Source organism: Castanea sativa, chromosome 4 (assembly GCF_040712315.1).
Source record: "Castanea sativa cultivar Marrone di Chiusa Pesio chromosome 4, ASM4071231v1".
In the NCBI taxonomy this organism is placed as follows: domain Eukaryota; kingdom Viridiplantae; phylum Streptophyta; class Magnoliopsida; order Fagales; family Fagaceae; genus Castanea; species Castanea sativa.
In genome coordinates this window covers 17,211,332-17,229,659 of record NC_134016.1, presented here as the reverse complement: position 1 = coordinate 17,229,659, position 18,328 = coordinate 17,211,332, and the positions used below count along the sequence as shown (strand labels likewise).

Sequence of the window (18,328 nt, the reverse complement as noted above, 5' to 3'; positions counted from 1 at the left end):
GACAAGCGACTTCTTCAACAAGAGCCCATATTTACACAAAATGACAACAAAACCCGAAGTATGTCATCTCATCTTTGGCTTGTGATCCAAGCTCATAAGTCTCTTTGGGGAAACTTTGGGAGTTGTGGTTTGGAGAGCCAAGAGGTATGTTTAGTAAAGCTCCAGTGGTTTAAAGTTGATAAAAAAAATATGTTGTTTGGCGTGTCTTCTTCAACTCCCTAAACTCTGACGAGTCTGTGTGTAGCGGGTAACATATGGTAAGCATCTCTTTTCACATAGCACTTAAAATGATAAAATTCATTATTGCTCTTTTCCTAAAACTTAATATGCATCATATGACACATACTCTATATCCCCAGCCATCTTACTGTGGGAAAAATAACTATCCATTCAATCCCCAGCTGTTGCTATACAAATTTAGAAACTTCATTATATTATTCTACATAAATATTATTACTTCTTTCAACTAAAATTCAACTCAAACACATGGCCTAATCTGATTGGCTATCTTTTATCTCTAACTATATGCAAAATATTCATTACATCTTTCATACTCAGCTGCTGCCTGCCACAATCAGACTATATTTCTCTGCCAACTACCAGAGCAGAGGATTAAATACTCTTCTTGCTCACCAAGATTATGTCAAAGCACAATGTGACCTGAACTAAATTTCTAAACCTTCATTACCTTTCAACCAAACTTTCTATTACTTGCTAGAAATGTGTTGCAATGGAACCTTGCACCAAAAACACAAACACCCAAAAAGGAAAACATTTCCAGCAGAACCCCAGCAGTGTATTTAGCACTTGACACCTAACTGGGAGTGATATCAGCAGCCATTTAATGCTGAAATCCCAGCTGCCAGCTGCTATACCCAAGATAGCAAGATACCCTTGAAAGAGATCTTACCATTTTCAGCCAAAACCATAAAGTAAATGCTGAGTGACCTCTCCAACACTCTGAAATCACCATGCTGACCTCTTTTGCTTCAACCCAAAGTGACAGCTGTCTCATGATAGCTGTCACAGCTTTTCTTGACAGCTGGGACAGCTTTTCTTGACAGCTAGGACAGCTTTTTCAGGACAAATGTAACAGATGACTTAGCAGCCTTAGCATTACTATTTTTTTCACATTTGGCTAAAACCAAAACCAACTAAGTAACTATCTTTTCTCTTGCTGAAATACATTCCTTTTCTGTTGCTTTTTCCCCAGCAACTCTTACCCGAAATAGCAAGAACATCTTGAACCTAAACACACCATTTTTGCCCAAATCTTAAGATGGATTTTCTGAAGATTCATTGCTATTTGGGATAGATTTTGGCTGAGATTTTTTGCTAAAATACCCCTTTAAACTCAGCTAAATAGGACCCTTCATCAACACACCAAGGGAGGAGACACTAAAGGGAGAAGAACAACTCTTTCATAAACCTCTCTATTCTCTCTCCCTAAACTCTGAATGAAGTTCTGAATTTTTAGTTTCAAAATCAAGAACTAAACTCTTCAGCCCTTAGCTCATCAATGCCTTCATAAGTCCTCATCCATCCTCCAACAGAAAATCCCAGCAGTACATACCAGCAGAAAAGCCCAGCAGTAAATTTCAACAACATTGCTAAACACACTACAGCACTATTACTCCTCATATACTCATTCTCTCACTCTCTATATTCAAGAAAAACACCTATCTTACGGCTCCCATCTCCAAATACTTAAACACATCTTCATACTCTTCTCTTAAAAAATCTTTTCTCTTGGAAAAGTAATCTCTACAACTTCTCCAACGGTTGTAATCTCATATTTTTTCTATCTTTAACTATCATATCTTTCATACTTCCATACATCATACATGTTACAAATACTACATCCCACAAAACATCTCTTTCTCCACTTCTCTTACTCAATCTCATACACATTTACTACACCATTACATATAACACACTACATTCTTCTAAACTCCACTCTCATACTCTCTCACACTTAAGTTCTACTATTTTGCTGCTCATAAACACATATTAATACTCTTCTCTATCTCTTTTATAAAAGCCCTTCTCATGGAAGGTATAAACTTTTAATGCTAAAGCCTTTCTCCTATAAGGCACCAAGATCTCATATCAAAGTCCTTCTCATGGAAGGCACAAATCCATCTTACATAAAGTCATCTTACATAAAACCCTTCTCTTAGAAGACACAAGTACTCCATACAAAAACCCTTCTCATGGAAGGCAACACTATTCATAACTTCACAACAACTAAAAGAGCATTGCCAAGGGGTAAACTCATTTAAGTGCATGATAAGAGGGGCAAGCTTAACCAACCCCTACACACAGCTGGGCATACTCTCTCTTCCTCTAGTTGGACCCATTTTTCCCCCTCATAAACACATTAATACTCTTCTCTATCTCTCTTATAAAATCCCTTCTCATGGAAGGCATAAACTTTTAATGCTAAAGCCTTTCTCCTATAAGGCACCAAGATCTCATATCAAAGCCCTTCTCATGGAAGGCAAAAATCCATCTTACATAAAGTCATCTTACATAAAACTCTTCTCTTAGAAGACACAAGTACTCCATACAAAAACCCTTCTCATGGAAGGCAACACTATTCATAACTTCACAACAACTAAAAGAGCATTGCTAAGGGGTAAACTCATTTAAGTGCATGATAAGAGGGGCAAGCTTAACCAACCCCTACACATAGCTAGACATACTCTCTCTTCCTCTAGTTGGACCCATTTTTTCCCCTCAATCTTGAAGCTATCATGGAAAACTGTCTCTCTACCGCTGGGATCACTTTGCTGGGATATCATCAACTCACAGAAGCTGTACAACTGGGCTACAAACCATACAAAAATAAGTAATTTTGCCTCCTTATCTTTAAATTTACATCATTGAATACATGATTACTTCACATTTAAATACATATTAATTTATTCCAACTACTATTACAACTATTAACCAAGGCTTAAACTCATTTAAATGCATGATAAGAGAGGCAAGCTTAACTAACCTCTACCACTGGTACTCTGCTGGAATCCTATTAGTTCACTGATACTACACAGCTGGGCTACAAACCATACAAAGATAAGTGATTTTGCTTCCTTATCTTTAAATTTACGTTATTAAGTACATGATCACTTCACATTTAAATACATGTTACTTTATTCCAACTACTATTACAACTATTAACCAAGGCTTAAACACATTTCAATGCATAATAAGAGGGGCAAGCTTAACTAGCCTCTACCACTGGCATTCTGCTGGAATCCTGTCAGCTCACTAATGCTACACAGCTAGGCTACAAATCATATGAAGATAAGTGACTTTGCTTCCTTATCTTTAAATTTACATCATTGAGTACATGATTACTTCAATTCTAAATAAATACTACTTCATTTCAACTACTAATCAAACCTATTATATCAAGCACATATTACATATTTATTCAACCATTATCGTGATTCTTAGACTTTGGTTTTAATGGTTTGGTAGGCTTAAAAGGTACACTAGTAGCCGTTGGACCACGTTGCCCAATGTTGAGTTCCGGGACGCAACTCTCCGAAAAGAACCCGGGCCTACTAATGTCACTAATCTAGTGGATAACACATGGCCGAGCAACCGAAAAGGGCCCCCGAACACTTAGCTAGTTAAAACAAAGTGTATTTAGTGTAGATATCCCTTAAAATAGATAAGTTTATATAAATGACAAATGCACCTTCTTTTCTTGTAATTGCTTTGACATCATTCGTAAATCATTTAACCAAATCATTTCTAAAAAAAAAAAAAACTTAAGATATACATTTCTAAAAATATATATAAGTAAATCTCTTTAATTTCTTTAATAAAAGTCTTCTTTTTATATTTTAAAATAAAAAACCCCTTTTTTTTCCATAGCTTATCATTAGGAGAATTAGAAATAAGCTAGGTTTACGTGACAAGTGCAAAATGGTTTATGCCTCTTAAGTATTCACATTAGTTCATGTAATTTTTTTTTTTTTTCTATTTTAGTATAAGAACTTACATTTTATATTTTACACACTCACTTTTCAAAAAAATTTCTATCAAATTATCTGTTTTACAAAACATTTTATTAAATTATCAATTTATCTTGATTTTTTTATTATTTTATTATTTTTTTTCACATATAATAACCACCATTCACTCTTTTTATTTATTTATTCTTGAGATACGAAAAAAAAAATGCAAAATGAATAATGTTCGTGTAAATTACACAGTTATTATAGAAAACTTGTAAATTTACACAATTATAGATGTTGATGACTCTTTTTTCGGCCTACATGGCATTACTTCATTGGCAACCCATGCCACATCAACTATATGGATTAGGCTCACATGGCCCACGAGATCCTTACTTCAAGAGGTGGATTTATGGTCCACATTTCCTCTTCATCAATTAGGATCATAACCCCACAATATCATCAACATCAACATATGGATCGGGCTTAAGCAATGAATCAAAGCTCACAACCCATATCACCTCTCTCATATTCATGACAAGCGGCTTCTTCAACAAGAGCCCATATTCATGACAAACGGCTTCTTCAACAAGAGCCCATATTTACACAAAATGACAACAAAACTTGAGGTACGTCATCTCATCTTCGGCTTATGATCCAAGCTCATAAGGTTCTTTGGGGAAACTTTGGGAGTCGTGGTTTGGAGGGCCAAGAGGTATGTTCAGTAAAGCTCCAGCAATTTAAAGTTGATAAAAAGAAGCATGTTGCTTGGCGTGCCTTCTCCAACTCTCTAAACTCTGACGAGTCCGTGTGTAGCGGGTAACATATGATAAGCATCTCTTATCACATAGCACTTAAAATGATAAAATTCCCTATTACTCTTTTCTTAAAGCTTAATATTCATCACATAACACACACTCAATATCCCCAGCCATCTAGCTACTGGGAATATAACTCTTCATTCAATCCCCAGCTACTGATATACAAATTTGGAAACTTCATTATATTATTCTGCATAAATCTTATTACTACTTTCAGCTAAAATCCAACTCATACACATGGCCTAATCTGATTGGCTATCTTTTATCTCCAACTACATACAAAATATTCATAATATCTTTCATACCCAACTGTTGTCTGCCACAATCAGACCATATATTTCTTTGCCAACTGCTAGAGCAAAACATTAGATACTCTTCTTGCTTACCAAGATTATGTCACAACACAATGAGACCTTGACTAAATCTCTAAAGCTTCATTATCTTTCAACCAATCCTTATATTACTTACTAGAAATGTGTTGTAATGAAACCTTGCACCAAAAACACAAACACCCAAAAGGAGAAACATTTCCAGCAGAACCCCAGCAGTGTATTTAGCACTTGACACCTGGCTGGGAGTGATATCAGCAGCCATTTAATGCTGAAATCCCAGCTGCCAGCTGCTATACTCAAGATAGCAAGATACCCTTGAAAGAGATCTTACCATTTTCAGCCAAAACCATAAAGTAAATGCTGAGTGACCTCTCCAACACTCTAAAATCACCATGCTGACCTCTTTTGCTTCTGCCCAAAGTGACAGTTGTCTCATGATAGCTGTCACAGCTTTTCCTGACAGCTGGGACAGTTTTTTTGACAGTTGGGACAGCATTTTCCTGACAGCTGGGACAGCTTTCTTAACAGCTGGGACAGCTTTCTTGACAGCTGGGACAGCATTTTCCGGATAGATGTAATAACTGACCTAGCCTAAAACCAAAACTAGCTAAACTAACCATCTTTTTCTTGCCAAAATATCTTCTTTTTCTGCTGCTCTTTCCCCCGGCAGCCCTTACCCAAAATAGCAAGAACACCTTGAAGCTAAACTTACCATTTTCTCCCAAATCTTAAGATGAATTTTCTAAATATTCATTGTTATTTGGGACAGATTTTGGCTGAGATTCTTTACTAAAATACCCCCTTAAACTCAGTTAAATAGGAACCCTCATCAACACCTCAAGGGGAGAACACCAAGGGAAAAGAACTCTTTCACAAACCTCTCTATTCTCTCTCCCTAAGCTCTGAATGAATTTCTGAGTTTTTAGTTTCAAAATCAAGAACTAAACTCTTCAGCCCTTAGCTCATAAATGCCTTCATAAGCCCTCATCCATCCTCCAGCAAAAAATCCCAGCAATACATACCAGCAGAAAATCCCAGCAGTAAATTTCAGCAACCTTGCTAAACACACTACAGCACTATTACCCCTCATATACTCATTCTCTCACTTTCTATATTCAGAAAATACACCTGTCTTACTACTCCCATCTCCAAATACCTAAACACACCTCCATGCTCTTCTCTTACAAAATCTTTCCTCTTGGAAAGTAATCTCTACAACTTCTCCAACGGTTATAATCTCATATTTTTATTATCTTTAACCACCATAGCTCTCATACTTTCATATATCATACATATTGCAAATACTACATCCCACAAAACATCTCTTTCTCCACTTCTCTTACACAATCTCATATACATTTACTACACCATTACATATGACTCACTACACTCATCTAAACTCCACTCTCATACTCTCTCACTCTGAAGTTCTACTGTTTTGCTGCTCATAAACATATATCGATACTCTTATCTATCTTTCTTATAAAATCCCTTCTCATGAAAGGCATGAACTTCTATTACTAAAGCCCTTCTCCTAGAAGGCATCAAGATCTCATACAAAAGCCCTTCCCATGGAAGGCACAAATCCATCTTATATAAAGCCCTTCTCTTAGAAGGCACAAATACTCCATACAAAAGCCCTTCTCATGGAAGGCAACACTATTCATAACTTCACAACAACTAAAAAAGCATTGTCAAGGGAAAAACTCATTTAAATGCATGATAAGAGAGACAAGCTTAACCGGCCCCTACACATAGCTGGGCACACTCTCTCTCCCTCTAGTTGCATCCATTTTTTCCCCTCAATCTTAAAGCTATCATGGCAAACTGCCTCTCTACTGCTGGGATCACTTTGCTGGGATATCATCAACTCACAGAAGCTGTACAGCTGGGTTACATACCATACAAAGATAAGTGACTTTGCTTCCTTATCTTTAAATTTACATCATTAAGTACACGATTACTTCACATTTAAATACATATCACTTTATTTCAACTACTATTACAACTAATAACTAAGGCTTAAACTCATTTAAATGCATGATAAGAGGGGCAAGCTTAACTAGCCTCTACCGTTGGCATTTTGCTGGAATTCTATCGACTCACTGATGCTTCACAGCTGGGCTACAAACCATATGAAGATAGGTGATTTTGCTTCCATATCTTTAAATTTACATCATTGAGTACATGATTACTTTACTTCTAAATAAATTCTACTTTATTTCAACTACTAATCAAAGCTATCATATCAAACGCTTATTGTATATTTATTAGATTATTATCATGATTTTTAGACTTTGGCTTTAATGGTTTGGTAGGCTTAAAAGTACACCAGTAGCCATTGAACCACGTGGCCCAATGTTGAGTTCCGGGACGCAACTCTCCAAACGAACCTGGGTCTAGCAAGGTCACCCCTCCGAAGGACCACACGTGGTAGAGTAACCAAAAAAGGCCCCCGAACAATAGATAAACTAATGTGTGTCATTTCTAAGTAAAACTGTATAAATTTTACCAATTTTTCTATCATTTTACGGTATATTTTCAAGGTTATTTTTTTATTTTTAAATCGGTATATTTTTAGGTTGATTAGCATTTTCAGCCACATTAGACATGACATTGAAAAAAAAAAAGGCTTAATTGAGGAATTTGTTTTTTAGAAGAATATATAATTTAAGAGGATGGATTTGAATTCTAAATATCTTTTTAAAATGACTTAAAATATCTTTAAGCGAGGACTTATCCTTAAAATTTAACATTTTTCTAATTACTTTTACTTTACGGGAGAGGCTAAAAAAAATTTTAGAAAAAAAAAAAAAAAGAAGTTCAGGGTTCAATGGGGGGTTTTGGAAATCGCCATTGAAGCATAAAGTTTAGTTTAATAAAAAAAAGGGGGCAGAGATGCCTCGAAGCTTGTCGCGGTCGCCATCTTACCACCGAAGGAGATACTCTCCTCCGTCCCCAGTTTCTCGCCACTCCCGGAGAAGCCGAAGAGATCGAAGCCGCAGCCGCAGCCGTAGCCGCTCTCCCTATTCCAATTCTCACTCCAGGTCCATTATCTCTTTTTCACTAAAAGCCATTCATATTTTACCATTTTTTTTATTCCATTCAAACACTGCTTCCAATGTTGCTACTTATGTTTATGTAAAAAGGGTTGTTTGTAAATTTTCCCTTTTTTTCTTTCATCTTATTGTAAGTGTTACTGTTACTGTTTGTTTGATTGTACTATGTTTCGCTTTATCTGTGTTTGAAGTTTAAGGCTTTGGATGTTGTTTATAACAGTAAATGGGTTCTCTTTTTCTGCTTCAATTTGTTGAGCACATGCTTGTTCTTTTTTAATATAAAGTCATGAATACCGTTTTAAATGCCAAAATATGCTGGTATCCATGTTTATGTGAAAACGGTTGATTGATACTAAAGTTGATCTCAGTGTTGATATGTGTATCTTGGTTGGTTGTTTGATTGTGCTACATTTCACTTTGTTGTGAGTTCAATTTCAGGTTTTGAATGTTATTGACAACAGGATATTGGTAATCTTTCCTGCTATGCTGCTAATGAAGGGACATTTGTTTGGATGAATGAGTAATTATTCTATTACTAACAAAAACAAGAATACAATCAGAACAACAGCTCAAAACCACAAGACAGCGTATTAAGAACACTTAAAAAAGAAACAAAAAAAAAGTTTAATGTTTGAGATGTTTTAACTGGAGTAGCTGAAGCTAATAACCTAAAGTTGTATTTTGTAAAGCAGGCGAAGAAGTCGTTCTAATTCCTCACGTCGCCGTAGAAGCCGCTCACCATCATACAGGCGCAGGAAGCGGTCTCCCACACCTAGGCGGCACCGTAGGCAAAGAAGTAGGAGTACCTCTTTGTCTCCTTTGCCCAAGTCTCGTAGTCCAAGTATTGCATCGGCTGAACGTAGAAGTGCCATTGAGAAACTAAAGAGAGAGGAGGAAGAAAAGAAGAGGTAATTCTCATGCATTTTCACTTTATATTTTCATTCCTTGATACACTTGTTTAACTTGTCAATTATAACTTTTCTGTCTCTCTCTTGGGACAATTTAAAGTTAAATCAAATATGAGTGTCAACAGTAAATGAACTAGAAATCTTAGCAAGGACTCTAAGAAGTGAATGAAGTGGAAGCTTTGCAAATTTTCATATTATATTAAATTCTAGTGTATAGATTAACATATAGGCATATAGGTTTAGATGTTGTTTCACAAGTTATTTTGTGTAATTTTATTTTTGGCTGTAGCAGACCCCAATTAAATTGGCTTTAAGCCTTGGCTGAGTTCAGTTAAGTTTACTTGTGGCCTTAGCATAGATTGGTACAGGCTTTATAAAAGTCTTTTGCTGTTTTGAATTTTGGGTAGACCTACACGGAGGCTCATTAGAGGGATGAAAATGAGTGACAATGTTTTGAGATATTATATTATGAAAGAGCTTAAACTATTTTGCATTTCCCTATCTCTCTTTTCCTCTCACTCCTTTCCATCCATTATTATCTTATCTCTCCCTCTGAGATAGTTTTTCTTGTCCTTTGAAGTAATTAAGCACCTCCATGTTACAGCATTTGTGGATATTCCTTGCAGCCATCAATTCTGACCATTTCTGTTGGGTACTTTCTTCATTTGATTTGAATCATTCAGTACTATGCAGATGATACTTGATTTTGATCCCTAATTAAGCCACTGCTTGTCGATTCTGTTGCCAGTTTCAAAGCAAACCAAATGGAAATGACCTAAATTAAACTATCGAAGTTGTACTCTGATCCAGTTTAGGTGCATTTGTAAGAATAGCTGACCAATTAAGCCTATCCCCAAAATACAGACTAGACCGTAATAGCCTCATACTGCATCCCCTTATCACTGCCACAAATCCAAATGCATCATGTTCCAGGTATCTTTGGTTAGATCTCAACTAAATCTGAGGGCAGTCCAAATATACTTCTAGTGAGTAACAAGGGGTGGAGAGAAACCTAAAATATTGTGGAATTGGATAGAGATAGTGAAGAAGGATATGATAAATACAGAGGGAACAGATGGTTCAATCTTAGATAGGAATATATGAAAGAATGTCAGAAAAAGATACATGTGGTGACTCCATTTATTTGGGAAGAGGACCATAAAGCTGACTTTAGTTAATTTTAATGCTTAATTGTGTTAAGTTGTATTGACTTGCATCGGTTTTATAAAGTAAGAAGATAGCAGTTGGTGGTGAAGATCTTGAAGCTATAGCTAGATGCATTTAGTTAATTATTCAAAAATAAGTTAATGATGAAAATCATATCAAACGTCTTTCATTTTGAATCTTTCTCCTAGTTGGATCTTCTTTGATGTAAGATAGTGAGAATCCATTGGTTGCTTATGTTTTCTGTGGTTTATAAACATGTGATGAATTATAGAATATTGTGCCCTCCTACTTGGCTTAATGATTCTAGCATATTTGCTTGTATGAGATCCATGATTAGTCTTGAACATGCGACATGTTACTTCTATATTTTTCTCTACTGGCTTTTCTGAAGGAAGCCACTTTATAATTGAACTTGTATTTAATGAAAATTAACCTATTTTATCTTGTATTCTACTTGAAACCCTGTATTTGTGGCTCACTAACCTGTTTTTTAGAGGTATACATTAGTGGCAAAGCTTTTGTTTACCATGTTAATGGCTAGGGTGGTTGTGAAACCTTATATATTACATTACAAAAGTGAAGTTGGCAAATTTTCTATGGTTTAATTTGCTGCTATGGCACAATCTATAGAATTCTAGGCTTGACTTTTTTCATATGCTGTCAGGCAGCAACTTGAAGCAGAACTGAAACTATTAGAAGAAGAGACTGCAAAAAGGCTGGAGGAGGCAATTCGGAAAAATGTTGAGGAGAGGTTGAATTCTGAGGAAGTTAGGTTAGAAATAGAGAGGCAAATAGAGGAAGGTCGAAAGAAATTGTTTGATGATGTTGCAACTCAACTTGAAAAAGAAAAGGAAGCCGCACTGATGGAAGCAAGACAGAAAGAAGTAAGCATCTTAAACTGAGGCCTCCTCTGGATGGCTAGCTAAACACAACATGTAGTTAGATACAGCTGTTTCTATTTCTTGCAATGTTTTGGTAGTGCAAATTTCCAACTTAATAAAGTTGCAACCACTGGTTTTAGTGATAAAAATTACTTAGGGGTAGTATTAAGATGTCCTTTAGCATCATATTTGCAGCAAATAGGCTGTTGTGGCCCCGTGAATGAGTTGGCCCACTTCAACATGTTTAAAATTTGTAGGAGGATACTATGTTGGGTTTATTTGACTATAAGATATTACTGTAACTTATATCATGAAATTTTCTTTAAAAAAAGAAAGGCATGAGCACTATGAAATAGCTTTTAACTGGAAGAAGAATCATTTAATCACAACAATATGGGACTCTACTACTGACGAGTTTTACTGTTCTAAACATATATTGTATACTGTGTTAATGTGATACTGGGGCTTTTACTGTGGGTTTAAAGGATTAAGCAGGGATTGTCTCTTTGTTAGAAAATTACAATGTAAACTACATCATTATCACTATCATTTACTGGAAATCCAAGAAATCTGATGCAGCTTCATGTCCTAATATGGGAAGTGATGTGCTTTGTTGCGGTGAGATTGGGTACCTGTCGGTGATTTTAAAAAAAAAAGTAATAGATTAATATCACTGTGTTAATTTGTTTCTATTCCTCCCTTTCTTGTATTCCCAAAAAATCTTGTCACAGTTTAAGGTTTCTTGTTGTATTTATCAAAAAAAAGTTTAAGGTTTCTTGTTGTATGCTTTTGAGAAAGCCATAATTCTTAATCTCATATATATTCTCCAAAAATATTTTTCCTTTTTCTTATTTCTGTCATTTAATATATATCGGTATTTTTATTTGACCATGACATCCCACAGGAACAAGCTCGAAAAGAGAGAGAAGAGCTGGATAAGATGTTAGAAGAGAATAAGAGGAGAGTGGAAGAGGCTCAGAGAAGAGAGGCTTTAGAGCTGCAGCGGAAAGAGGAGGAACGGTATCGGGAATTGGAGCTTATTCAAAGACAGAAAGAGGAGGCTGCTCGGAGAAAAAAGTAGGAAGAGGAAGAAGAGCAGCTGAACCAGATGAAATTGTTGGGTAAGAATATACCCAAGCCAAAGTGTTTAGGTGTTGGCTTACAATGATGATTTCTCTGGTGCTGGTGCTGGTGCTATGGCCCTTACCATGGAAACTGTAGACTAGGACTTTCATTTTGAACTAATATTTGGAAAAATCTCTTTGGATTTTCCACATATCATTCTAGGTTTCTTTTATGGTTAAGCTACCTCCTATTGAGGTCTTAGTCTTTTGTTTTTTTGGCTAGTTGTTGAGTTTTTTGGTAGGCTGAGTCACAAATTTGGATGAGGTACTTATTGTTCAGAATTCCTTGTTCAGGACAGTTGTTTATTAGTCCTCATGTTCTTGGATCAAATTTCCTAGTTGGAAAAGCTCAGTACCTCACCTACAATTGTAGTAACAAAGCATCTATTACGTTAACAGGAAACTCTTGATTTGTAGTGGTGTAAAAGGTAAACATGGCGTTTCTTGTTAATTTTCCGTAGCAAAAAAAAAAAGAAAAAAAAGAAATTTTTTCTATAGAATTTTTGCAATTATCTTGCGGAACAGTTCTATTAATGGTTGCACTTTGTAACTTGTTTCTTTCTTTTCGTCTTCTTTTCACTTTTTATTTTTCCGCCGCATACTGATTATATAACTAGTCAGGTGACCAAAATCATGAAACGTTGTTCTTGAGACAGGGATGACTTGGTATGCTCGGAAGGTTAACTGTAACAATCTTTAGCTTTTGGTGGTAAGCATGGAGGGAAAGTATTCATAACTCTGTCTTCTTTGTAGGATAACTTTAATATATATTTGAAACAAATTGCTACACTTAATAGTCTGTGTAGTCTGTATATGCTATATAGTATGAGAGATAATGATCATGATCATGATCGTGACAATTATAATATATCCTCAGGTGTTGTTTATTGTCTAATCCAATCCGTAAGAAGGTTTAATTATTTATATGAACTTTTAAAGACATAAGAAAGTTAGGAAGTACGAACACAAGGGTGTCGTACCTGTGTTTCTGTCTCGTATCAACTATGCTATGTTATAATTATTAAAAAATTGCTTGTGTTGGTGTGTTATACTTGCACTTGTATCTGTACTTATGTCCATGTCTATGTCTGCGCAAACAACCAACCAAAAAAAAGAGGCAATCACCCAAGTTAATTAAAAAAGAAAAATCATGCCCAATAAAAAATGAGAAAGGGAAATAGTGTATGGTGTATCACGCTCAGGAAGAATCATAAATATCATTTTCTTTTCCTTATTTTTCTTTTTCACTCCAATCAGACGAAGCTTTTAAGGAGAGGGTTATTATTATTATTATTGTTGTTGTTGTTGTTGTTGAGAATGACATTTCTAGAGAGAATTGCTTTGTATACCTTTGTGGCTTCGTTTTTTTCGGAGATGACCTTGTGGCTTCTTTGATATGGAAGAAGACTACCACTATATAAAGTTTTTGGGTCAAGAACTTTAATATTGTTTGCATCTTCTCATTAATAGAATTTGGCTTTGAATTCCCTTCATTTGTAGTATGCAAAAGTTACAAAGCTATGGGTGATTTTTTATTATTATTATTATTTTTTTTTGGTTGAGAACCTGGGTGATTTTCATTTAATATTTGAGGATGATATTGATAGGTAGTGAAGGTAGCTTTGGTGCTTTACACCGCCACCAAATCCAAATCTTCCGCTTATTATTCAAGGGAGAGAGAAACCATCCAGTGCTAGAAAATTATTCAGCACTCCTAGGCACAGGAGTAAGAATTTTTTCAAGGACTCTTAAATCTTTTAACCATTATGTAATTTTGAATTGGTATTTTTACCAAATTTCACATCAACCTGGTTTAAGACCAAACAATGGTACAGATCCTATTTACTAGCGTTCATGAAGAAAACAAGTTAAAAACCAACGTATCAAAATTAAGGCTTGTTTTATACATAGTAAATAGGATTTTAGATTCCCTGAATAATTTCTTCATGTCCATTGCTGGTGTATCACATAAGAAATTCAATGTATAAGTGAAAAGAAAAACTTAGGTTAGTTTTTAAGTTTGATTTAAAATCTAATTCTCATCACTATTTACTGAAATCTAATCTATTTGTAAAGTCCAATTTTGAATCAAATATGTGATCACATCATAAATATTCATCCAAGTGAGTTATTAAGTATAAAAACCAAAAGTTTAGAATAAATGAATCGTAAAAAAAAGTGCTTCACAATAATTTAAAAAAAAAAAACAGACAATTTACATTTTATACCTAATAATATCCTTAAAATTTTTTTTAAAGAGTTAACAAAATATAAAAATGACTATCACTAGTATTTAAATTATATATGTATAGGAATTATATTATGCATCTTACTGTATATTTTTAAGTACATCTATGCATATGCATGGAGTTACAAACTAGTTAAAATCTAATATGAGGGAAGAAATATGCCATTTAACTCTTTATATATATTAGTCGGAAGTCCGTGCATCGGATTTATTTTATTTTTATTTTTTGATATTTGGATTTAATTTTAAACTTATAGAATATATAGAATTTTTGAGAAACAATAACTAAAATACTAATTTAACATAATTTAAGAAATGTCCTATTATGTGATAGTAACATTCCAACTATCTCAAATTATATTTAAAGATCTAATTAAGGTCAAGCACTTTATTTGACAGCTTTGACGACTCAATATTCATTTCTTTCAATATATTAAAATAATTTGTAAATGAATTTTTATTTTGGTTTACAAAATGCTAATTTCTTAAAAAAAAAAAAACTGTCATAAATAATTCATTTTTTCAATTATTTGAAAATTTGGTATTATTTGAATTAGATTTCCCACTCAATAATATAGGTTTACTTTAATCATTGGATTACACATAAAATAAGTATTGCACAATTTTTTATACCCTACTAGTATTTGTGCTTTTAAGCCCTTAGCAATCACCATAGCATATATACTTAAAAAGGCCGCAATTCACAAATTAAAAGGATCTAATTATATAAAGATTTAAATTAAATTTCTATCATATATTAATATAAGAATTGGAAGCAATAATCATTCTAAAAAAAAAAAAAGAATTGGAAGCAATAATAAATTAATAACCTACATGAACCTTTAACGTTTAAAACAACTCACCATCCAAATTAACAAATTAAATTAAATTTTGCTAAAATATCAATTCACCAAGAACCCTTAAACCAACCCCAGGCGCCCTAACCCCTGCATCAAAAATAGAAAATAAAATTCATTTTTGCTAAAATATTAATGCACCCACATGAACCTTTAAGCATTTAAACTAAATATAAATCAAAAACAATTCCACAACACTTCCCAATCATTGAATCAAACTAAATATATATATATATATATATATATAATTAAAAAAGAAATAAATAAATAAAACAGTTTCAACTCACATTCTGCAGCGTGATTGTCCTTCTATCCAGCTCCACAATTCTGATTTTCAAAAACATTTACCTCTAAATTTTCAAGTACAGACCCATAAGCTATATATAAACCCACAGCATATACACTCACATACATATATACATATGTACATAAAACTCCATCATAGAGTTTTAAAAATCATAATCATTCACTTTTAAGTATAAGTGCTTGTGGTCACTTCACATATATAAGTGCTTGTAGAGTGTGGGGGGCAAAGGCCGGAGCTCAAGTCTCCAAAAGGAAGCTTCACATACATATACACTTAGATTAGGCTAGAGTAGAAATTCTATCTTGTATAAAAAAAAAAAAAATTGGTTTGAATTTTACAGCATTATTAGCATATAATTAAACAATAATTGGCACTAATTTGACATTTATATACGGTAATGACAAATCAAAGTATAATTTTAATAGTTATAATTTTAATATTAAAAAACTCGATAGCATCTTCAAATCCCATGTGCATGCATACATGTAATAAACACATACATACATGTATGTGGAGAGAGAAAGTTACATAATCAAATGGTCTTTATTTTTTTTTTTTTATAATAATTTTTTGACAAGACTTTATTTAGTTGTCTACATAGGAATCATTCTAAAAATAAGAGAAGTGCTACATTAACAACATTTTCACCAAATTATAAGTGATAAGTTGTTATTGGTTATAATTTAAATTTATCATTCATCAAAAAAAAAAAAAAACTTATCATTGAAATTATTTTTTTACCTACCAATAAAAATTCATAATAACCTGCCACGTATGATTTGTTGTGAAATTTTTGTAGAAATAGAATTTCTAATATATATATATATATATAAATACAAACTTTGAGCCACCAATTACGGAATAAAGCATAATCAACCTTGAAACCCAAAGGTTATTCACTAATATCCTTCATAATCTTTTTCCAAATCACTAAAATTAGCATTTTTCTTGAAAAAAAAATTAGGAATTCAGAGTAAGTGTAAAATATCACTAATTTTACTTCCCCCTCCCCAACCCCAAAATATCTGTTTAATTTATGTATTTGATGTTATTTTAAAAAAAAATGTGAGACGTATTATACTTCTTATCATCATGATTATATTGCTCTCACAGACCTTTATCCTTTGATGAATCAATCTATATCTTTTAAAGGGAGATAACTTTGATCTTTATCTTTTGATGAATCAAACTTTATCTTTTAAAGGGAGATAAATTTGATTAGATGTGTTATAGATAATTAAGTTGCATCTATTAATTATCCAATGAGTTTTTTTTATACGTCTAATATTTATTTTTATTGAGAATTATCTTAACAATTAATAAGTCACATGATAAAGCCAATTGTGTGATGTATAAGGTCGATAAGAGAAATTAAGTTGTTTCTATCTTTTTCTTTAAAAAAATTGTTGTTTCCATTTAAAAAATTGTTGCAATTTTGTGCAATTATTTGGCAATTAAACATAATATTTATTTGACAGAACCAAGGCTTTTTAGCTCAACTTTTATCAAATAGTGTCAACCTATATGTTATGTAGGCAAAGAATTTTTAAACAGGTAACTGAAGTCTATGTTATTTACGCAACTATATATTTTGATGATTACTATGGTAAGAAGGAGAAAAGTAAGATTCATAAGTGTAGAATATCACTAAGTTTACTCCCCCTTAAATATCTTTTTAATTTATATATTTGATGTTATTTTTATATTATACTTCTTATCATCATGATTATCTCACTTTCTCAATCCTTTTATAAATCATTGTTTATCTTTTAAAATGAGATAAATTTAAGTAGATTTGTTATAAATAATTAAGTTGCATCTATTGTCTAATGTGTTTTTTTATTATAAGTCTAATATTTATATTTATTGGGAGTTGATAAAAGCTAATTGTATGATGTATAAAGTTGATAAAAGCATTAAGTTGTTATATCTATCTTCTTCTCAAAAAAATAAAAATTGTTATTTCTATCTAAAAAAATTGTTACAATATGCTATAATTATTTTGCAATTAAACATGGTATTCATGCGACTGCACTAATGCTTTCAATCTCAACTTTTTTTTATATAATAGTGCCAACATATATATTATGTTGGCAAAGGATTTCTAACCCGGTAACTAAAGTCAAAGGAATTTAGGCAATGATATATTTTGGCAAAAACTATGGTGAAAAGGAGAAGAGTCATTATGTGAGTAAGATTCATACCTAATCATAATAAGACAACCGAACCACCTCTGGCCACCAATGCTTGGGAACCAAACAAACCAGGTCCATTCTTTTTCTTGAACTTCTTTAGTGTTTTTTTCTTTGCAAATAGTAAACAAGGTAGTCCACCAACCCATCAAATCCATATTTAGGTCAACTTCGATATAAATTTGGATTACACAAAAGTAAGAGAAAAACAATGTAATGATATCATATATACAATGATCTTGGCGAAAACGTTACGTATAACCATTGCTTTCAAATGCTTCTTCTGCGTGATTCATCTAGATGCGTGTCCAAAATGCAATATTATATTCTTTTTCATAAAACACATTCATCACCAGATATGATTGTTTTCATATTAGTAATATTTTTCCGATTGTAGATGGTCAAAATTTGGTATTTTCTTACTCAACCTAAGTTTTGTATAGAATCTAATAGATATATAT

The 18,328-nt window shown here is 33.2% G+C and overlaps 1 protein-coding gene across 1 annotated transcript; it reads left to right on the top strand.

Moving 5' to 3' along the window:
• The first annotated feature begins 7,875 nt into the window (after positions 1-7,875).
• On the top strand, positions 7,876-12,793 carry LOC142630719 (uncharacterized). Its single transcript, XM_075804752.1, has 4 exons — positions 7,876-8,171; positions 8,876-9,091; positions 10,923-11,142; positions 12,044-12,793. The coding sequence occupies exons 1-4, from the start codon at positions 8,023-8,025 to the stop codon at positions 12,218-12,220; spliced, it is 762 nt and encodes a 253-aa protein (XP_075660867.1). The 5' UTR covers positions 7,876-8,022; the 3' UTR covers positions 12,221-12,793.
• Positions 12,794-18,328: the final 5,535 nt, after the last annotated feature.

What these genes read in the sequence shown, in the direction of transcription:
- LOC142630719 (XM_075804752.1), top strand. Translation starts at nt 8,023, where the DNA reads ATGCCTCGAAGCTTGTCGCGGTCGCCATCTTACCACCGAAGGAGATAC. An exon ending in TATTCCAATTCTCACTCCAG is followed by an intron (nt 8,172 to 8,875) that starts GTCCATTATCTC and finishes TTTGTAAAGCAG; the next exon opens with GCGAAGAAGTCGTTCTAATT. An exon ending in GAGGAGGAAGAAAAGAAGAG is followed by an intron (nt 9,092 to 10,922) that starts GTAATTCTCATG and finishes ATATGCTGTCAG; the next exon opens with GCAGCAACTTGAAGCAGAAC.